At 40.5% G+C, this 22,915-nt stretch overlaps 3 protein-coding genes across 14 annotated transcripts in view; 2 read left to right on the top strand and 1 right to left on the bottom strand.

The window, feature by feature from the left end:
• LOC122399631 (teneurin-m) overlaps positions 1-8,897 on the top strand; it is a 199,812-nt gene extending 190,915 nt beyond the window's left edge. For 4 of the 5 annotated variants that reach the window (XM_043400446.1, XM_043400447.1, XM_043400449.1 and 1 more), the window contains 3 exons: positions 5-2,313; positions 2,390-3,125; positions 3,201-8,897. In XM_043400446.1, coding sequence (XP_043256381.1) covers positions 5-2,313; positions 2,390-3,125; positions 3,201-4,689 — 4,534 coding nt within the window. In that variant the 3' untranslated portion in view covers positions 4,690-8,897. The remainder of the gene's footprint in view (positions 1-4; positions 2,314-2,389; positions 3,126-3,200) is intronic. The other variant, XM_043400450.1, reaches the window with a different exon arrangement.
• An 881-nt stretch (positions 8,898-9,778) lies between these two features.
• Positions 9,779-16,459, bottom strand: LOC122399633 (RING finger protein 121). 4 transcript variants are annotated; one of them, XM_043400454.1, is made up of 9 exons: positions 16,323-16,459; positions 16,074-16,108; positions 15,711-15,852; positions 15,474-15,628; positions 14,832-15,060; positions 14,519-14,754; positions 14,318-14,434; positions 12,327-12,420; positions 9,779-11,161 (listed from the first exon to the last, which is right to left on the bottom strand). In XM_043400454.1, the coding sequence occupies exons 1-8, from the start codon at positions 16,347-16,349 to the stop codon at positions 12,351-12,353; spliced, it is 1,011 nt and encodes a 336-aa protein (XP_043256389.1). In that variant the 5' UTR covers positions 16,350-16,459; the 3' UTR covers positions 9,779-11,161; positions 12,327-12,350. The 4 variants fall into 4 exon arrangements, with proteins under 4 accessions (XP_043256389.1, XP_043256386.1, XP_043256388.1 ...); XM_043400451.1 differs by having other exon boundaries at positions 9,780-11,383; XM_043400453.1 differs by lacking the exon at positions 9,779-11,161 and adding an exon at positions 12,103-12,253.
• Positions 16,460-17,198: 739 nt separating this feature from the next.
• LOC122399543 (protein kinase C and casein kinase substrate in neurons protein 1) overlaps positions 17,199-22,915 on the top strand; it is a 49,036-nt gene continuing 43,319 nt past the window's right edge. For 3 of the 5 annotated variants that reach the window (XM_043400292.1, XM_043400293.1, XM_043400294.1), the window contains exon 1: positions 17,200-17,453. The gene's annotated coding sequence lies outside the window, so the exon portion shown is untranslated. Of the gene's footprint in view, positions 17,454-22,915 lie in introns of all 5 variants that reach the window. The other 2 variants (XM_043400297.1, XM_043400296.1) reach the window with 2 other exon arrangements.

Genomic DNA, 22,915 nt, shown 5'->3' on the forward strand with positions numbered 1-22,915 from the left:
TCAGCGCAACAAGAGTTTCGTATCGGTACCACATTGCTCTGAGTCCACTGGATGGCTCCCTGTACATATCTGACCCAGAGTCTCATCAGATCATTCGCGTACGCGACACCAACGACTATACAGATCCCGAACGTAATTGGGAAACGGTGGTCGGGTCCGGAGAACGATGTCTTCCTGGCGACGAGGCCCATTGCGGCGACGGTGCTTTGGCCAGAGACGCCAAGCTCGCGTATCCCAAAGGCGTCGCGGTGTCTGCCGACAACGTCCTCTATTTCGCGGATGGCACGAACATCAGAATGGTCGACAGAGACGGTATCATCACCACCGTGATCGGCAATCACATGCACAAATCCCACTGGAAGCCCATACCCTGCGAGGGTACTCTGAACGTGGAGGAGGTTCATCTCCGTTGGCCCACTGCGTTAGCGATCAATCCTCTGGACAACTCGTTGCACATGATCGACGACCACATGGTGCTTCAGTTGGCCCCGGATGGTCGAGTGAAGGTGGTCGCTGGTCGTCCCCTTCACTGTGCATCCCCATCGGTTTCGTTCGACACGGAACTAGCGACTCACGCTACTCTGGTGATGCCACAGAGTATCGCGTTCGGTCCATCCGGTAATCTGTACATCGGTGAGAGCGACTCGCAGAGGATCAATCGGTTACGTGTGATCGGTACAGACGGCAAGATCTCGCCATACGCAGGCGCGGAGTCGAAATGCAACTGTTTGGAACGTGGCTGCGACTGTTTCGAGGCCGATCATTACCTGGCGTCCACCTCCAAGTTCAACACCATATCCGCGGTGGCTGTGTCCCCTGACGGAGTGGTTCACATAGGCGATCAGGCGAATTACAGGATTCGTTCCGTGACGGCGAGCATACCGGACGCGAGCGGCGCTAGGGAATACGAGATTTACTCGCCGGACACCCAAGAAATCTACGTGTTCAACAGATTCGGCCAGCACGTCGCCACCAAGAACATCCTGACCGGTGAGACCGTCTACCAATTCACGTACAACGTGAACACCAGCAACGGCAAGCTGAGCACTGTTACGGACGCGGCTGGCAACAAGGTGTTCCTCTTGAGGGATTACAGCAGCCAAGTGAACTCGATCGAGAACACGAAGGGACAGAAGTGCAGGCTCAGAATGTCCCGGATGAGAATGCTCCACGAATTGAGCACACCCGACAATTACAACGTCACGTTCGATTATCACGGACCGACCGGGCTGCTGAAGACTAAATTAGACAGCACCGGCAGGAGCTACGTCTACAATTACGACGAATTCGGCAGGCTAACCAGCGCAGTTACACCGACCGGAAAGGTGATCAGCCTGACCTTTGATCTCAGTTTGAAAGGCGCGGTCATTAAGGTCGGGCAAAATAACAGGAAACCCATCTCGATGCTGATCAAAGGATCGTCGGTGGTTACGAAAGTTGGAGAAGCGGAACAAAGGACTACAGTTCTCGCGGATGGATCCGTTGGTCAGGTCACGCCATGGGCTCATACAATCAATACGGACACCATGCCGTACACGGTCCTGGCTGAAATCGAGCCGCTGTTAGGCGAAAGTTATCCTGTTCCTGCCAAACAGAGAACCGAAATTGCCGGCGATCTGGCGAACAGATTCGAGTGGCGATACTTCCTGAGAAAAGTCCAAAGCAACAAGAATCGAGGCAACTCGAAGCCCGTCGTCGCGCAAGTGGGTAGGAAGCTTCGCGTCAACGGGGAGATTCTCCTGTCCCTGGAATACGACAGGGAGACCAACAGCGTGGCGGTGTTCATGAACGACGTGGAACTTTTGAACGTCACTTACGACAGAACGGCTAGACCGATCAAATGGGGACCAAGGAACGGTATCTTCGCTGGCGTGGAACTCGAATACGATCGCTTCAGCAGACTGACCAGCTGGACCTGGGGAGATATCAGCGAGACCTATGGTTTCGACAGAGCTGGCCGATTGTACGAGATCAAATACAGCGACGGCACGTCCATGGTGTACGCGTTCAAGGACATGTTCAGCAGTCTTCCGTTGAAAGTGACAACACCCAGGGGAAGCGATTATCTGCTGCAATACGACGAGGCTGGAGCATTGCAGTCGTTGACCACCCCGCGAGGACACATTCACACCTTCTCGCTGCAAACTTCCCTGGGATTCTACAAGTATCAGTATTACTCGCCCATGAACAGGCATCCGTACGAAATTCTGTACAACGACGATGGACAGATTCTGGCCAAAGTGTACCCCCATCAAAGCGGCAAGGTTGCTTACGTTTACGATCACACTGGGAAATTGGAAACTACTCTTGCTGGTGAGTGATAGATATTTGAATATACACATTTGATTTAAGCTACTGTCTCCAATCAATTCTTTTTCTCTCTCTGCAGGGTTGTCTTCGATCCACTACACGTATCAAGAAACGACGAGTCTGGTCCACAGCATCGACATCAACGAGCCAAACTTTGAGATGCGAATCGAATACAAGTATCACGCTGGTATCGTCAAAGATGAGAAGATCAAATTTGGTAGCAAAAGCGGTCTGGACAATGCACGGTATCGTTATCAGTACGATGGCAACGCGCGAATATCTGGCATCGAAGTGGACATTAATGGCAAACAGCTTCCTCAGTTACGGTTGAAGTACAACCAGAATCTCGGTATACTGGAGGGCGTCGGTGATCTCAGGGTGTACAGGAACCTGTTCAACAGATCGGTGATGCAGGACAGCAGCAAACAGTTCTACACCGTCACGGATTACGACGAGCACGGTCGCGTGAAAACGGTACTCATGAACATTCGCACGCTGGACGTGTTTCGTATGGAACTCGAGTACGATAATCGAAATCGCATCAAGATGAGGAAACTGGCGATCGGTAAAGACTCGAAAATGGAGAAGATCACGTACAACGCGGATGGTCACGTGCTGGAGGTGGCTGACACGGAGAACAATTGGCAGTACGCGTACGATGAAAATGGTAACGTGATCGGTGTTACGAGAGGGCACAACGAGAAACTCGCGTTGGGGTACGACAGCGGGGACCGTGTCATTCAGTTCGGTGACGTTGAATTCAACTCGTACGATGGACGAGGATTCGTCGTGATACGAGGGGAACACAAATACAGGTTCGTTGAACTTTTAGTTACGTTTAAGTCGTTTAATGTTCGTTAAAATTCATTGTAATTCATTGTGTTGTACAGGTACAATTCCCGCGGGCAATTGATCCACGCGTCGGAGCACAAGAAGTTCCAGATATGGTACTTCTACGACGATCGCGGACGATTGGTCGCCTGGAACGACGATCGCGAGAACATCACACAGTTCTTCTACGCGAATCCAAAGACGCCGGACCTGATAACACACGTCCACTTCCCGAAATCCGCAAAAACCTTCCGGTTCCTCTACGATTCCCGCAACTTCTTGATGACGGTGGAGACGTCCGAGCAAAGGTTCTACGTCGCGACGGATCAGAACGGCTCTCCCCTGGCGCTGTTCGATACAAACGGGAATCTGATCAAGGAGATGAGACGCACACCGTTCGGGAAGATAATCAAAGACACGAATCCGGACTTCTATTTGCCCATCGACTTCCACGGCGGCCTCCTCGATCCCAACACCAAACTGGTCTACCTGAACAAGAGGTTGTACGATCCAACAGTTGGCCAATGGATGACCCCCGCCTGGGAGCAAATGGCGAACGAGCTCACCACCCCCACCGACATCTTCATCTATCGTTTCCGGAACAACGATCCGATCAATTTCAAACAGAACGTCGAGTACATGACGGACCTGGCCAGCTGGCTGAAGCTATACGGTTACGACATGTTCGCGATACTAGGCTCCGAATACATGAAGCAGATGGTGTACCAACCCAGCGCGATGATCACGTCGCCGCAATTGACGCCAGAGTTCGGTGTGATGTCCGGACTGCAGTGTATCGTAGACCGCGTTCACGAGAAGTTCTCCGATCTAGGATTCGTACCGAAGCCTCTGCTTAAATTAGAGCCAAAGACCAGAAATCTCCTTCCGCGAGTGGCTCATCGTCGCGCCGTCTTCGGCGAGGGTATCTTGGTGTCGCGAATCGGTGGACGAGCGCTCGTCAGCGTCGTGGACGGGGTGAACAGCGTCGTGCAGGGCGTCGTGACCTCCGTGTTCAACAACTCGTACTTCCTGCCGCTGCACTTCAGCGTCCACGACCAAGACGTGTTCTACTTCGTGAAGGACAACGCGCTGAAGATCCGCGACGACATGGAGGAGCTGCGTCGACTGGGTGGGATGTTCAACGTGTCGACACACGAGACCACGGAGCACGGGGCTGGCACGTGGAAAGAACTGAGGCTCCACAATCCGGATGCAGCTGTGGTGATCAAGTATGGCGCCGATCCAGAGCAGGAAAGGCACAGGATACTGAAGCACGCTCACAAGAGAGCGGTCGAGAGAGCTTGGGAGATCGAGAAGCAGCTGGTGCTGGCCGGTTTCCAAGGCAGAGGAGACTGGTCGAAGGAGGAGAAGGACGAGCTGATCAGTCGGGGCACCGTGAACGGGTACGAGGGTGTCGACATCCACAGCGTGCACAGATACCCCCAGTTAGCCGACGACCCTAGCAACGTGGCGTTCACCAGGGACACGAAGAGAAAACGACGGAAGAGCGGTAACAAACGCAACAGAATCCACAGGCACGACTCGTGATTCGAGGATGTGACGCGAGATCGTAACGCTATTTGGGACTTGGTTCACGCACCCACGTGAATCGCGCAGCGGACAAAACGTAAGAAAGAACAATGAAGAGAGACAAGACTAACACGTTCATATTACATTCAGCCGTAAAAAAAAAAAGAAAAAATGGTTCGTCGAGACACCGCGCGTATATGTGCCCGTCGTTCGCGTCCATTAATATCCACCAACCTCCCCCCCGTCCCCGTAATTTTTCTCTGTTCTCCTCTCCGTCGCACTCGTAAAGGAGGAACGAAGTATGAAATTGAGATATGTTCGCGAGGTGCTGTCGATTATGTTCTTTTCCTCACCTACCAAAACCCCCGCTCGGTGTGCCATAATAGCGTTGCTTGCGATTCAACCGTTCGAACCGTCTTTAGTTAACGACAGCACGATCGTGGGCGTCCCCCCGGAGTTCCGATAACCAAAACGTCACCGGGGTTTCCCCTCTGGAGGGCGGAACGGATCGCGACGTGTCGAAAAGAATTATCGAGCTAGTCACAATTATATACGGGAAACGGGAAACGCGTGAAAATGGTTTGTTCGCGCGTGATCAGGGGGAGAGACAATTCCTCGCGAAGGGAGATCTCGAGGTGCGCGCGCATACGAACTTTCAAAGGTGCCGTCCGTGATGAAATCCGACGAAAGACGAGTGCGTGAAAGAGAGAGAGAGAGAAAGAGAGAGAAAGAGGGGATAAAAAGTACTCTCGTGTTCGTTGAAGAGTGTCGATCGAACTGGTGTTCTCATGCAACAGGGTCTATACGAACGTTGCCGTGTACGTCGCCCGTGGCGAGTTTAATAGGGAAAACAAAAAACGAAGAAAAAAGATACGTCGAGAAGGAAAAAGAAAAAAAAAAATATACAACAGATATTTTTAACATGACGCGATGGTGTGCTAGCGCGAGGCGAGCGAATTTGTAAATATAGCTACTCGAGTAAACGTAACTGTAGATATTATAACATACGAACCGGTAAACTTAAGTGGAAACTGTCGATAATGCTTTTATATATGTATACATATACACGGAACACGTCTCGCGTATTAAAAAATGAAAATGATGAGCGATGCATACGGACAACACATTTCACACGAATCCACCGACAGTGCGCGAAACATATGCCCGATGCGTAGGCGAGAAATGATTTGTAGAATTTTGTAACGTGGGGAAGAGCTAAGTTTCTTAAAAAAAACGAGGGATTTGGTCGATATTCGTTTGTGCTCAGGTTTACGCGCGTAATCTCCGGGTTCGCGACAGAGTAATACTTGCGTTTGTCCCGTTTCGAAAGGGGGGTTTTGGTGTCTGTTCGGGGTCGAATCGTCGATCGTTCGGACTCGGAATGAAATTGGAACGATTCGGGACTCCGACCGTAGATGCAACGTGTAAATAGTTTGATATGTATGAAACGTTTGCGTGTCGTGCAGGCTATATAATCGGCGAGAAAATTTGTAACGATGTTGTACGTGTATGCCCTCGTATCAGTACATCGCGTGATCCGGTTTTACGACGATGACGCGACGTAACGAGACAAGCAATAGACGAGGAAAAGTTTCGCGATGGAGAGACGGGGTCGAGTAATAGCATCCGCAAGGAATAATTATATAATAATAACGATAATAATGATAATATAATAATGAAAATAATAATAATGAATAGTAATAACGATATGATAATACGAATACTAATAATAGTAATAAACTAATAAAAAGGAATAATATTAATATAACGATAACACTATTGTATGGAAATACCCCGCCTATCTTTCTACTAAAATTGAAAAATTATTTTTTGAATTGTGTCGTCAAAGATGTCCTGTGTCCTGAAAAACCGTGTGTCTGTGGGATCGCCCCATAGAAATTACCCACCCCCCACACCCCCCTCCTCCTCCCTATCAAAATACCTTTAAAATCCTCCTCTCTGTATAAGCATAACTGAAACTCGTCGGTGTTTATCAAATATCGGATAAATGAAAAGTGGGAAAAAAAAACAAACACACACACACACACGCGCGCGTACTTGTAAGAAAAATGTAGATCGAGCTCTGTGGTTTGAATCAAAGTGGAGTAATTGACATAGAAAGTAAAGACACTAAAATAAAAAAAAAAAAAAAAACAAAACTAAATGCGATATAATTACGTACGCGGTATAATAATACATAGAGAAATAGCGGGCCAACGTGCGAGCCGCGTCGCTCGACCACGTTGTGTTCCAGGTAGTTTGTACGGTGGATTTAAAGCATAAACACATAATCATAATTACAAAAGTAACGTACTAGTTGACGAGTTAACGAGGAATTTAGCGAAAACGTAAAAGAAGAAAAAAGAAAATGAAAAAACGGTTTAAGAGTATGCTGGCGAACGTAAACGCCGCTGTACATATCTGTTGTGTATAGCCAGTATATGCCATAAACCCACGCAAGTAGTGTTCGCGCAAGAAGGAATGCATTTTCTACGAAGTAACGGAGACCGACGGTCAGACAACGTGTGTTCCCGTTTATCGCTGCCATATTTTTCTCGATCGATCGTTGTCGATTTGGCGTGACCGTTTTTTCTCTCTCGTAAACGCGACAGTTCCATTTCTGTTTATTGAACCGTGCCCCCCACCCCCACCCACCCCTCCCTCGTCCGCCATATTGGTTCAAGCGCGTCGAACGACCGTGTCGGGGTTCCCCTTGGACCGGTGAGACGCAGTCCGAGGTAACACGAGGCATATCAATCTGTGATTCACCGTTTTCAATATCCAATACCGCGAACACGAAACCCCTCTATACGTGCACCGGATTTACAATCGTTCTTGCATCAAAGATAGCCCGACCGTTGCAGCCATTTACGGCCTCGGTCTCGTCTCACAACGTGTTCCCGATTGCATGGTTTTTTTTCTTTCGGATTACCATCTTGATCGTTTCTCTCTCCAGAACACGAGAGAATACACGGTTCGAACAATTTTAGATCGATGGAGGTTACTAAACTGAGTAAGAGCACACCCAGGCGTTCGTTTATCAATCATTTCCACCCGTGGACGGTCATTTTACCAAACAAGTTCCTTGCGATCAATTCAGAAAATTCTATCGAGTTGTTCTTTTCAAATTGTGCTGTTTGAAAACCACAATTTTTAATTCGAACATTTTGTCATTAAAGTTTTTAGAGATAAGAAGATCTTTCCTCGCAAATAAGATCATAAAATTAAAAAAAGAAAAATAATACAGACTGGTTTTGCGACTGTCGCTGAATTCGAGGAATTCCAAAGAAGAACATTTAATATTTTAATAACGATAAGAACTATCTGAAACCAATGTAGATCGAAAATAGTATGAAAATCATTGATATCGATTTTTCAATTTTGTACTGTTTCAAAACATGATTTATGCTAGTAGTTTTCGAGTTTGAACATATCTATCTGATCGCTGAAGGTCAGTGAGTTGTTACACCCACCACCCCGTCTGATTGCACCGCAAAATGGTGGTAGGAGCATAAGTTCACGATCGAAAAAGTGGTCTCAAGCTTCAAATCGTGCGTTAACGAATAAAGAACAATTGCAATTAAATTAAAAATTAGTATTTCGAAAAGACTGATTCGCTGTTCTACGTTGAATACCTTTTACTCAGTTTAGAAATTCTTGCACGCCAAAACACTGCCGAATCCAACTGTTTTTCTAACACGCGTATTTCTAGAGATACTTGTCTGATTTGTCTGTTAATTCGCCGTTACCTACCATCAGTCGCGCGACAGCGTGTCTTAAAAATGCTCAGCAAACAGTGTTTCTGTATGTATTCGTTCGTTCGCGAAGCGCCGCGTAAGGGAAACAAGGGAGAGAGAAAAAGAAACAAGAGAAAGAAAAAAAAATGATACGACGTTTAGAAAGCAGTCCTGTACTCGTGTTAACTTTACGCTTAGCGCATCCTCGCCTTCGGGCGAGCAGCGCCGCGAGAATTCTGAAATAAAGAGAGAGGCGATCATAAAATACGTCCAGGCCGTGTGCGCATTCGGTTGTGTCAAGATCGATATCGATTCTGTCGATACCAGTTCAGAGATTTCGATTTAGTATCGACCTCTTCTCGTGGAAGGACGATACTTTAGAATAGATCTTTCACTGCACATCGATACCTATTTGATACTTAATAGGCGCCCAACACTTAATACTTACGCAACGGCCTAGGTTTCATTACTCTTATACAGGGTGTCGCAGGTTTTAACTACTAATAAATAAATTTAAATGACAAAAAAATGTTGAAAAGTACAAAAGTCGTTTATAGCATTGTTTGAAGATTTGGTGTACTGAATTAATATTGAAATTTGGTGATCGATGAAGTATCTTCGATACATATCGATGCTGGATCGAAATTTATAAATTGCTATCGAAGAGAATGTAGTATCGGTCTTGACGTAATGTATCGATACTTTCTATCGAGTATTTTGTTATCAGATTGATTGGATATGATGAATAGTATCGGTATCGATCGATCGCTGGTGTTTTTTAACAGAATTCTCGCGGACGCTCGGAGGCGCGTGATCTATTATTGTTACGCTCGACACGAATCTTCACCGTCGACGGGAAACCGTCCGCTGTGGCTCGGTTGGAGGGCGAACCGCGATCGGCACGTGACTAAATGAAAGCAATACTTCGTAACTATCGTGTATGTCTTAAAGGATCTAATGTGTCGGTGAAAAGAGAGCGCGAGAGAATCAAGAGGTGAACGAAGAGCATTACGTGAGAGAGAGAGAGAGAGAGAGAGTGTGCGTGATAGAGAGCGAAAGCTATTACGATAAATTAATATATAACGAATTGTGTTAAACGATAGCCGGGAAGGGGAGAAGTCGTACGCATTTTTTATTATTTTTTTTTTTATATCGTCAACGACCGAAACTCGGCCGCTTTGCGTCGCCGACGATGGCGACGGGGGAACCATTCGTTCGTAGCCCGGGTGTGTCTCGTTGCGTTTCACGTTTTTTCCCCGCGGCGATTGCGTGTCGCTACCTTTTTGTACATAACGAAAATCCCGAATTACGTTTACGTTCGCGTTGTCGGTCGCTGCGTGGCACGAGACGATCGGAGAACACTTTTCTATTGCTCACGAGGGGTAGTTTTCAAGTGGATCGGACACACGACGTGTCGAGGATCTCTAGGGTATCCGTAATTAGCGTTACCGATAGTTTCGTACAACCGTGTGAGCCCTTCATGCTTTCGTACAGAGACGCGTGGTAACCGAACTTTTTCAGCGCTGTTCAACCAGTCGTTCTTAACCGAAAAAGTCTATTTTCATTCGTTATATCATTTAAATCGCGATGTCAAGTGTGATTCTATCTAACCCTTTCGCTACGAGCGGATTTTCCGCCGCGGTACTTCCCCTAAACAGACCACCGCGCCAAAAACGTGCATGGTGCTCTAATAAGATCGTCAGCGGCCATGTTTGCACTTCACTGCAATCCGGAGTTGGTTTGACGGTGTTTATTAGGAAAAAAAAACTTAAATGATAAAAACAAAATACTGATGTTGCATTCCAGGAAAAGATACTCGATGTAAAATAACTATATCGCCTGTAGTAGCGAAAGGGTTCACTATTAAGTCTATTTCAATTCATCATACTTGATATCGTATTTGTTTACGACTATTCCAATATAAACAACAGTATTTTGTTAACATTTGCAAGAATGATAGCTTGAAATTTCTATACAAAAGCAAATTTCTATTCAGAAAACGAGTATAAGATTTCAAAATGGCCGTTTCGTTGCAAGTACTCAACCTTATCTTTAACATAACCCATAATAGCATTCGTTTACGATTATTCCAATATAAACAACAATATTTTGTTAACATTTGCAAGAACGATAGCTTGAAATTTCAATACAAAAGCAGAGTGTATTCAGAAAACGACTATAAGATTTCAAGATGGCCGTTTCCTGTACAACAAAGGTTCAGAATCAGCTGGCAAACAGTGTTTTACGGTTACCAAGCGGGACATCCTGTCGAAATGAATACGAACAGTGATTCCCCTCCCTCGGCAATACGTTGTCGGCGATCGCAAAACACGGATGAATGTAAAGAGGAAGGTCCCCCATGAGACGCCTCTCGTCGAGACGCGTTTCACGGGGCGGTCGTCGCAGTTCGTCCGTTCTTCTGTATTTTTTCTTTTCGTCCTTTCGTGGAGATTGTACATATTAATTGCGATCATTATGTAAATACTCTTGAACGCAGACATTGAGACACGTACATACACATACACACACACACACGCCAGGAGACGGAAACGCGCAATCTGTCCGCGCGAGGTTTATTTTAAAGAATACATCATTATATATGATACCATGTAATGATATTTAACAATAAGGTAACATATATTCTATACTCTTACACGCTAAGTACTCAATAAATATATCTATAAAATTTCCCCGTGTTTGTGATTGTCTGCCCCTTGACCCATCCTGCCAGTTCCTGTCGATATTCGTGGCGTCTGAATCCATACACGACCTAATCTGTTTACCGATCGTTCGCCTTTGTCACCCTATTTTCACGTAATTGGGCCCGCTATACGACTCCGTTAAATGTTCCCACCTTGTCTATGTTCACACCTGTCGTACAGGCTCTCCCACGACAATAGCGAGAGGATTTTACTCGTAATTGTATAAATAGATATTTATATGTATTTGGTGCTCTCGTTAACGAGTCCGAAGGTCTGAAAAAAGTACCTACGAATGCGTGATGTGATAAAAGCTGTTTTTTGCTATACGATTACGATGAGAATTAATTAAAGACTTTTAGTAACATCACTGGCAGAGGTGTTTGTCTCGTTCTTTTCTTACTAGCCCGGTGTTGGACCTTATACGGGTCCAATTAGATCATCCTCCCATAGACCTCGCAACCCTCCTTACAATGAAATCTCTCTGGGTGCAACTCTGACTTTTTAACGAACTTCCGACTGTTTACTTGGAATATTAAAACTAATGATTATTCTTTTATACAGTTAATAATTTTTGAAATATTCAACACAAAAATTTTGGTGCCCAAGTAGCTTGAAAAGACAACCTTAATACAAAACTTTGAATTGTTTAAACCAAATCAAGCACCTGGTTCTCAGAGTAAACTTTTAATAATAAAGTTTGTGTGGATAAAGTCAAGAATAATCACGATTTTTGTAGAAATTAAAAAAAAAATTTAATTACTGTCATTATGACTAATACACATGACTAAAAAACATTTATTGCAATAACATACAGTGTCGAAATTGATTTACAATGAATATTGCACAAAATGTGCTTGTACATACTATAGAAAATATATTTAACATTAATCAAGCGAGAAAAGATGTATTTATAAAAATAAGACTATTTTTATATTGTCACTGTTTTATACGATACGAGTCACTAAAAATTATTTATTAATTATAAAGCCAGTATTAAGTGACAAAGTATAATTTTGTAATTTGAATAAACCGGAAACAGAACTGCAATGTTAAATATCTCGAGCATTAATAACCATCTGACTTCAAATCAGTAATCATTAATTAAAATAGTTCCATAATATCGTTGAAAAGTCAAGCTTTCACCTGGGGGAATTAAGTCGTGAGAGAGTGTAATCGTTCCTTTCATTCGGTGTAATGTAGAAAATACGATACGTACGACTACTTGACTCTGGTAGTTACATTATAGTGCACCGAATGCTAGGCCCGTCGCATTGCCGTTTCCGCCATCGGAATCGGAAGGTTCCGTTTCTCTGGAAAAATTATAAACGAAATAAAACGAAACGAAAAGTGACGATTGTCTTGTTCTGCTAGATTAGATGTTTGGAAGCAACTACGAATTGAGAGATTGCAATGTAATGGTAAAATCCTTTCCCTTTTTAGGGATGTGTAGGTACACAATAACCTGTTTACGCAATCCATATGGTACTCGAACATACAAATTCAGGGATAAGACAGAAAATTTCGCATAAAGGTAATACGACGTTACATTATTTTATATCCGAATATAAGAAACGTAATTGCATCATCTGGCAATAACTTTGCCCCAAAATTTTCAAACATTCACCACAATAAAAACACAATTCAATTTGACTCGATGTACCCACACACCCTCATTAAGCGGATATGAGTAAACTATAACTATTAGTAGTTCCTGATGATCGACTGTTTTATAGTCTTTGTTGATGAGAAATAAATTTTACATGAAACTTGGTATCCTTTGTACATCATTTATTACGGAATAATTCTTTTTCTTTCAATGTGTACAATTTGTATAATTTCTTTTTTTTTCAAAATACTTACAATGACCATGTTAATATTCATTTAAAAAAACAAACGAATCGCAGTGCGTTTAATTATTCGAGTCTGGCTTACACAATAATCGCGTCTGATAATTCTATTTTACAGTAGCACAATATTTGTACATTCGTTCCATAAATTTTAATATTACGCGGAATAAAATAATTTTGGTTTAATATTTAAAATTTTGAAATGACCGACGAAAAAATTATTTTACTAGTAGAACCACCTTGAAACGGATATTATATAAAGTATAAATGTAGACTATGTATAGAAATATCACAAATAATTCAATTTTATTGTTAAATATATTTTTTTTCTTTACATTTGAAAAATACTGTATTTTTTCTATACGCGAAAATAATTTACCTTGCGACTAATTGCTTCGTTAATTTTCCGACTATAATAATCAAACTTGCAAGATATCATTAACGTTTTGTAGGATTAAAATTTACATCGAAAGGATAATTAGTAGAAACTTTTAAAAGGTGTTACTGTTAACAATTATACAGCATAAAACATGATTTGGTTAAATGAAATGCAAACTGAATATGACTAGCATTAATAAGGAGGTGGAATGGTAAAAGAAATAGTATAGTAAATCCCTGTCATTCTCATGTCGATTAAAAATATTTCTATGTACAGTACAGCGAAATATTTAAATAGCGATTATCCAAATTGAATTTAAAATTAAGCGTCTCGATTACTTATGCGTGTAATTTTCGATAACATATCTTCGATTGCATTAAACTATAAATCGAAATATTTTGATAATACTATTGTACATACTGTTTCTTATATTCTATAAAATTTGAAACTATTCGGATTAATTAATTCGGATAACCGCAGTCCATTCTTTTGTATGTATTTTAAAATACATACGCAAATTAGTGTACGTTATATTCTACGTTATACAATCACTTAAAAAAATTATTTGTACATAAAATGAAACGAACGTGAATATGGAAATTTTCGAACAGACGGATTATAAATGTATTCTTTGGAAGAATTATTATTAAATATTATATAAATTGAGAGAATCTAAAGTACAGAATGGATAGCGTTTCATTAGTCTTTACATCATCCATCTTAGGAAACATTCTGGTTATACAAAATAAGTTATCTATACAAGTTGCGAACGCAACGCTGGAATTTGTTTAAGATTTTAACCATAATTTGGACTGGAATTAATATGCTTCTGACACAATTCGTTGTTACAAACAAACATGGTAGTGATCGTGTGTAAAGGAGTACAAATAGATAACTATTCACACCAATGCGCCCATTCGTCTTACAAAAACACAATGTGTCGTAAGTACAATGCAATTAGCTTGATATAATACTACTTACTTGAGGCCTAGGCCCCAATTGATACCTTGAACAAGAAACAAAATTAATGGTTGCCAAGCAACTAACCACCTGATCCAGTCCAGTAACTGACCGTACAAAACATGAGGACGTTCCCATCTTAATGTTTTGTTAAGGTATATACACAAAAATGATCGTCAGATTATCGTAATAATTACGAGAAAGAATTTGAAAAAAGGATACGGATTACGGAACATTTTCGTTAGATTAACTTTTTCTTTACAATATGGACACGTTTGTTTTTTTCCTACGATACACCATCCCCTAATACAAAACTCGTGAAAGACGTGCTCGCACGAAAGTTTATACGTATCCTCTATAACACCAGGCTCATGTTCTGACACTAATAGTTTGTTACCACATACAGCGCACACACCTGGCTCTAAAGTCCTTGTAGGCATTTGCCCTGGTACATAATACTGTAAATTATTCAATATATTGCACTATCCATATCTCTCAAATCGTTAATGTAATATTCGACTAGTTTTTTACATACTCCGACATGTGAAGCCATTTTATCTGCACAAATTTCCGCGACATCTCTTCCTAACACTCCGAAATAAAGACCGTAAAATAACAGAAGTATAGCACAATCCATCCATACTTCGGGCTTCACCTCAAATATGAGATTTAAACCAAAAAATGTAGCCAACATTATAATATAACTTATTATACCCAACACATAACTAAGTTTATAAATAAAAAGAAACCATTTGTACACCAATCTGTAAAGAAACATATTGCATGTATTATTAAATTTTGTATAATATACAGGGGGCGGCGAAAAGGGGGTGATTCTACGTGAACGAATAAATCTAAAATATAGAATAACAATTTTTCATGCGAGACTTGGTTTTCGAGAAAATCGTGTTTGAATTTTCGGCGGGCACGCGTGCACCTTCAACTTCAATCGAGTCGAGAATCGATTTATTATCGAAGATTCAAAGTCGATGTTCTCGGAAACGAAGCCTCGCGTGAAAAAGTTTCATTTTATATTTTATACGTATTTTTTCGCGTAGAATCGCCCCCTTTTCGCTTGTTACAGAAAATACCCTGTATATTATACATTGATTGCATGCAATATCAAATTTGTAAGTAGCTAATTACACATTACAAGTAGTTATAAGAATAAATATACCTTGGTGTTGTACCTGCAATAGGCTTTTGAATAGCCTTTCTTACTATCAGTCCTGTTATACAAGAAGATACTAACCAAAGAAATATAAACCTCCACCAATGGTTTTTTAGACACAATCCAAATGGAATAATCCACATAGCAATTAGTGTAACAAACTAGAAAGGGATATTACAGTTTTAAATTACGTCGAATAGGATGAGTTTCAATTTCTAATAGAAAATATCGATTTCAATTTACCTGATATGATTTATAATGCACTTTCTTCCATTTAACTAATACAACCTGTGCTACTAATAGTGTTACTAATAAAATGAGCAGCATTCGTGCATGCATTGATTCGTGCCCCTGATGCTGCGCATGCACTTTTATATGTTCTAGCCTGAAATTTCAAAATTATACATTAAAATCAGATTTAATTTAGCATCAAATAATTGTTGAGTATTACGTCAAGAAAGATATGAGCCTTGATAAAAAACTACAATATTACAGTAAATTATAATAAATTAAAATATATAGATCTTTATACATGATTTAACAAATAGAATGAATATGGTTTTAAAATATTATATATATGGTTTTATAACGTGTATTATTATTTACCTCCATTTTTCTTCCACAGTTAATTCTTCCTCGCTCTAAAATAAAAAAAATATTTGCTATGTTAATATGTTAGGTGTAATTGATTATTTCCCATCGAGAAACATTAATGCTTAGTTATTGCTACATAGAATAAATTGTTGGTTAATTGTAATTGACAACTGTCACGAAATAACCATAATGTAGCTCTTTTTGAATTAACTGTTATCGTTGGGGGTTAACAAAATGGTTTTAATTAAAATAACATTATACCTTGTTTAGGATTATGTGAGAATGCATGTTTAATAATATATTGACCTATCATTTATATTTATAAAATAGATTCTAATAAAATGACATAATAGAGGCAACGCTCTTTCGAGACATTGTGGAGTACTGTTCACATTGGTGTAAATATGACACGTTGATCAGTTTGGTAGTTCGTAGCAGTCGTTGAACATGAACTAGCCACATTTTACATTACCAGCAAATGTTAATGGAAAATAATAAGTACAATATTTTTATTTTACAATGACTTGTTACAAAATTATTTTATAAAATTTAATATAATACTTTATATTCAATGACAATGGAAATATATTTATTTTTCGCAGTGAAACGACTCTTCATAGCCATATTGATGACGATGACATTATGTACACTAAGAGAATTTGGTCAAGTGATAATAATTGGGGTACCAGTAATTCGATCAAATATATTTTAAGGGGGACAATAAAGGACCAACAATTTTTCTTAAATTAATCAATTTATAAATGCAAATTAGGGAGACTGTAAATCGCAGTATATCTTTTCTTAAATTAAAGATATTGGATAACGACAAATAAGAAAAAAGACCCATGTTTTAGACAAATAAATAGAACATAGTTTCGTACAAATAAAAACTAGTTCAGTGTGGAAATATAGTAATTTTCGATACATTTATTTGTTTTTAACAACTTTAAATTTGCAGGATTTATATCTGGTTCAAAATTATACGCATAATTTTGATTCGTTGGAGACTTTCGGAATGCATGTGCATCGGCCTTTAGGTCGACCAATGCGCTCCGTTCGTGCGCGTTCGTGTTTGATCGTGCATCAACGGAGCTAAACCACGCCCATCGGCTGGTGTTCAGAGAGGGAAGCTGGTAATTCACTCTGCAAGCCAGCAATATGAGCGTTTGTACCGTTTCTTGAGAGAACGCGCGACGTGACGAAATTCCATAGACCGTAAAATCGCGCGTCGAAAGTGTCATCCGATTGCGCGCTGTTTGCGGATACAGTGAGTGATACAGTGTCGTGATTGGTTTCGCCTCGTACACGTGGATACGATTTTTGGTTAGTTTTCGGGAGCATCGAAAGGATACCACCGCTAGTCGGTTCATTTGCCTCGAGGAATTGCTTTCGGTGAGTAAGAACAGAGCATACTAGAGTGCATGTGTTCCACGACGTTTTTTTCTACACGCAGTATCATCGCCACATATTGCTGACAAACTGCGCGAGGACTGTCGCAAACGTACTCACATGTCGCGTCTTTAACGCGTAAAGACGTCATGCGTAAATGTCGTGTAACCAATCTCGTTTGATCTCACAAAACGAGACCCTAGTTTCACGAAATGTTTTCAGAAATTCTCATAAATGGACATACGGCTCGCACGTAATATGCTGTCAAATGTTATTGTACATTCTATGCCGTGCAGCTTGCGTTTATCTCTTGTTTACTATTCGTTCTTTAAATAGAAACATGGTTACGCATTTTGAATTTTAAAGTAAAATTACTAGTCCACGCTGGTGGACGAATGTGGATTTCCGGGCTACTCCGTTTTCATAATAAAACACCGACGTTTCGAAACTAACCCACATACTTTGCTCGTGTAACTCGATCATGCGATTTACCTGTAGCTGGCAGAGATTTTTTAACTCATCTCTAACAGGTAGTCTCGATACGTCGAAAAAGTCACGTCGGTGTGGATCGTGTTGGCAAAGAAAGAGAGACGAAATAGGTTAATAGTTTTACATTTGGTTTCCACCTGACTGCTAGATCAAATATCGAATCGTAAATCACACTTATCTGTTACAGCGTATCTAGAATTTTTCCATGGAAAGCATATACGTCTAGCGCTAAGTATCTAACCTGTCATTTCGTTATTCCTTGGTCGAAGGAACGATTTTAATCAGGTACCGTAACGTATCGTGACCTACCTTATTAACTCAATTACATTTGATTTATATCTGATAATTCGCGCGTTCAATTTTTCTTCGTAATTATTAAATTTTATGAATATATTATTTTTGGATTAGAACTAACGTTAGTTTGTGTTTCCCAGAAAATAGAATGGTTCTCGAACGTAAGTTACGTCTGGTTCACACTAAATAAGTCAGAGAACTCGAAAGGAGCAAAATCCTCGTAGCCACGACCGTTTAGATGTTGTATAAATTGGCGACTATCCAAGTTTCCGTACTCTCACCACGTTCTCAGTCTTGGGACCACGCTATCACATTCCTTGTTAGTAGTATACGTACGTGCTGTCTTTCCGCATGATTTTGCGCGAACCACTTCTACAGACTAGGTAGAAACAAGCATTACCTGTAAATAGATACAAATGTTCGTGGTCTATAGAAAGCTCTCTTAATCTATTTTGCGTTCAAAAGTCATTTCAAATCATTAAATCATTCATAAAAATTGAGGTTAGAAAACAATGCAAAACGTGTTTCTAGATCGTTGAAATCGAAACTGTTTAAATTAGCAATTTTGTCGTCGCCATTGCATTTCCTTGCAACCTGTAAACAACTTTAATTTTTTTAATTCATTATATTTATAATTCTTAATATTTATTATACTATCAACAATGAAATATTTTAGGTTCTTTGTTGGAATTAAAATTTACAATTTGTAGATCTATAAATTGAATTAATTTTATAATATCTACTTAACCAAAAAGATTATGTTAGTGATAGTGTAACAAACATTAAAGAATCAAGATCTACAGAAACAGAAAGACTACTTTGTATAAGTGTGTAAGCAATTTGCGTGCAATTCTTTTAAAGTTCGAAGCAGCGGAATGGTGGTCGCCCAGTCGTCTTCCTTTTCTCGTATCTTTTGGGATCTACTAAAAGATCGTATACAATGGAACGGCCCCTATTCACTACTTTAGCAACTTCGTGATACCGTAATTTCCTGAACGTAAAAGCAGAATTCGATCGATCTCACATCATTCCGGAAACTTTCGTCGACCCAATTTTCGATCCTCTTCTAAATAAATCTGTCGATACTTTCGTTAGAGCAGAACTTTTCATTACCATTTCTGTGACTTACTCAATAGCCACGTTGTAATAGGAAACGAACAAACACAATTCAAGTCACGTATGTTTCCCTGAACGGATCAGCTATTGTTTAAATTTTTCTCTACAAAAATATATTCATATATGAACAGGAGATCTTTATTTGAATAACAATTGATAAATAATGACAAATAATAAAAATATTTTGTATCAAATAATAATTGATATATTTCAGTGACTCAAATGATTGATCTAAATTAACTAATTATTTTAATAAAATTACAGTATACTTTCGGAAAATATAAGGAATATATACATAAACATTGTATAATAAATATAGGTAGGTACATTTTACATGCATTTTCTTGTCGTTACGAATAACATTTTATTTCCTTAATCTTTGTATTATTGTTTCCCCTTAACAGATTTGAAGAGAGGAGTGGAGGGTTGTGGGAGGTGAGTCTCTAGACTAGAATTATAGTCTACCAGTAATTTCATGAAACACCTGCTACATATACATTAGAAAATCGATGTGTGAACGTCACGTAGCATGTATTCAGGACAGATATATTTAGAATGAATGATCGAGGAAACGTAGTAAATCGAAAAAATATGATAAAACTGCTGTTATCGCTTCTGATTGTCACGATTGATATAACAAACGTTGTAGCTGTGTATTGCGCTGTAGATACCTTGGTAAAGTCAATATTCGTTGGAAGTGGATTTAATGGAAAATTTTGTAATTGAATTCGAAGGGGGGAAATGAAACCCAATGGGGAAAATCTCTTTTAAGAGAAATTACATGTCAATCCATCTTCTGGAAAAAAGATTCGCTAATTGGAACGAGATCGTTCAGTTGTATAATTACTGTTACGATATCGAATGACCCATTTCACGTTCAATTTGATTTGGGGCCACATTTGACCCCCCTTCGACTATATTTATCAACGAAACTAAAAAAAGACAGAATAATAACTAATTATATAATATATATTATTTCAGGTTCAATTTGATTTGGGGTCACATTTAACCCCCCCCTATTCGACCGTACCCTTTGCATATCGTCGATCATGCGTTAGATTTCAGAGAGAATGATCGATTTATGTAGCGAATGGTTTTTTAGTGAAATTCAACTCGATAACAGGTATTTTGTTGATTGGAAATTCGAAAGTGATGTTTATTGGTAGTTTGAAAGTGAATGCCACGTATGGGGTACATCGAAGTGATCTTTGCGGTTTACTTGCGGTGATAATAGTTCCGGAAATGAGTTAGAGACGTAGACGTATCGTCGCGAATTACAGCAGGCTTATTTACTATACCCGAGGGCTTCCATATATTAAGTATTCACAGTGTGTATATTACTCAAACCAATCACGTGTTTCGAGAACTTGTGTAATATTTGAGATTTAATTTTTCGTTGGTTGTATTTTTCAATTGCCTCGATGTAATTACCGATGTCGGATAAAACGTTATTGTTCATCATAATTTAACAGTCGATATCTTTTTTCACAATGTTTTCCGTCTCATTTACTTTTCCCCGCATAACTTAGAAAGCACACCTGTTGAAATCGACCTTTTCTCTTCCCAGAACACTCCACGAAACCCATAAAAGGTGAAAATCTACTATACAGAGCTTATTATAAGATATAATATCGATTCCAAAGAACCGAAACGAGATATTCTTGGAAATATTGGTCCCACATAACAGACATAACAGTTCGAAACAGTTATATTTGGAACCCTTTCGGTCTCTGTTTCACGTTCGGGTGGATTCATAATGGACGATGTAAACTGGTAAAAAGATATTGCAACGAAGTAGTTCCCAAGTCCTCTAATGATATCCATGTCATAATAACAATAACACACCGTAATTCTGCCCCCCAACACACTGTGCAATTGAGACACTGACAAAATTAAGTTTAACCGTAGCAGTCGCTCCGCTTTTCACTTTCCAGCGCCGACAACGATCTTTTCCTCGTTTATGAAAGGACGCGTCTGTGAGAAAGAATAACTGATTTCGTCCCAATTGCAAGTTTGGATCGCGGTTATAATGGTTATAATCCCCGGTAGACTACGGGCTGATCGATCGCAGAAGATGGAATCCCATTGGAATTAGGTGCCGACGTAAGTTAAAAAGACTTCGCATACCGTCGGACGTTCCGTTCACTGTCGTGCTCGGCATTACTCACGTAACGTCCTTTCAGATGGTTAATGCGCGTTACGTGATTCAGTAGTGTACAGGGTGTTCCAAGATAAACGTCAAGTCAAATGATTCGTCGACGAACCCTCTGCAAGGAGTTACTAGCTAGCTACCAAGCAGTGAGCTAGCTAGCAAGGTGTGAGCTAGTTTAGCTACCAAGGAGTGAGCTAGCTAGCTTAGCTAGTAAGGAGTGAGCTAGGTAGCTACCAAGGAGTGAGCTAGCTTAGCTAGTGAGGAGTGAGCTAGCTAGTTTAGATAGCAAGGAGTGAGCTAGCTAACTACCAAGGAGTGAGCTAGCTTAACTAGCATGGAGTGAGCTAGCTAGCTTAAATAGCATGGAGTGAGCTAGCTAGCTAGCAAGGAGTGAGCTAGCTTAGCTAGTGAGGAGTGATCTAGCTAGCTTAGCTAGTAAGGAGTGATCTAGCTAGCTACCAAGGAGTGAGCTAGCTAATTAGCAAGGAGTGAGCTAGCTTAACTAGTGAGGAGTGAGCTAGCTAGCTTAGCTACCAAGGAGTGAGCTAGCTTAGCTAGTGAGGAGTGAACTAGCTAGCTAGCAAGTAGTGAGCTAGCTCTCTAGGTAGCAAGGATTGAGCCCCTTGAGATTTTGTATTAATTTTGCGATTACTTTGTGACCAATTCTATGATCACGTTCGAACTGATCGGTTCTAAGCACGTTTGGTTTTATCAGCCCCGCTTTATAGAGCTTGTAGAATTTAGTCGTCTTCAGAATTTCTATAGCCAACGTGTACTTAGCCTCGAATATCTAACAATTTTTCACTGCTTTCGATCGCTGCCGCTTTCCTTGCTTCTCATTTCGAGGATCATTGATTTCTCAAGCAAGCAAGCATATACTTATACCTGGTTAGTGAACAGGGAATACATTCGAAGCATCGTGGCCTTGTTACGTTACGTGTATTTAAATTTCTTTTAGACTTCACACAAGTCGGAGATTAAAATTTTTAGAGACTACAAATATTCTGTAAAATTTATAAACCTTCTCTTTGGGGCTCGTTAATTGGGTCAGGAACATTGTTCTACTTTCCAATGCGACGAAGACTCACAGTTATTTTCTGTTTATTTTTTCAATTATTTTTGATCGTAAGAAACTTCGTTTTTTCACAAAAAATCACAAAAAAATGCCAAAGAAATGCTCTCTTAAGATAGTCTATAGCTTCATGCAATTGTGGCGTCGCCTCCCAAGCTCGCCGCCAGGGGGGTCGTTCTCTCACAAGCGCTCGACCGACCCCTTGCTATATACGTGGTATTTTTACGGAAATTGGGAAAAAATTGATTCACACCACTTTTGCTTTCGTTTAGTCGATCAGTTTAGCGACCGTGTGCGGTGGATAGCGTAACTGAAATTATGATAGGTATGTCCGAGCACAGC

This window comes from Colletes gigas, unplaced genomic scaffold, assembly GCF_013123115.1.
Source record: "Colletes gigas isolate AHSC1104 unplaced genomic scaffold, ASM1312311v1 Colletes_gigas_Sc00014, whole genome shotgun sequence".
Classification (NCBI taxonomy): Eukaryota; Metazoa; Arthropoda; class Insecta; order Hymenoptera; family Colletidae; genus Colletes; species Colletes gigas.

Bases quoted from the DNA above. Each gene is read 5' to 3' on its own strand.
- LOC122399633 (XM_043400454.1), bottom strand. From the start codon at position 16,349: ATGCATTCTCACATAATCCTAAACAAG. The intron at 15,629-15,710 runs GTAAATTGAAAT...ATCCCTTTCTAG, and splicing joins TGCATTATAAATCATATCAG to TTTGTTACACTAATTGCTAT. The intron at 14,755-14,831 runs GTATGTAAAAAA...AATAATTTACAG, and splicing joins AAATGGCTTCACATGTCGGA to TATTATGTACCAGGGCAAAT.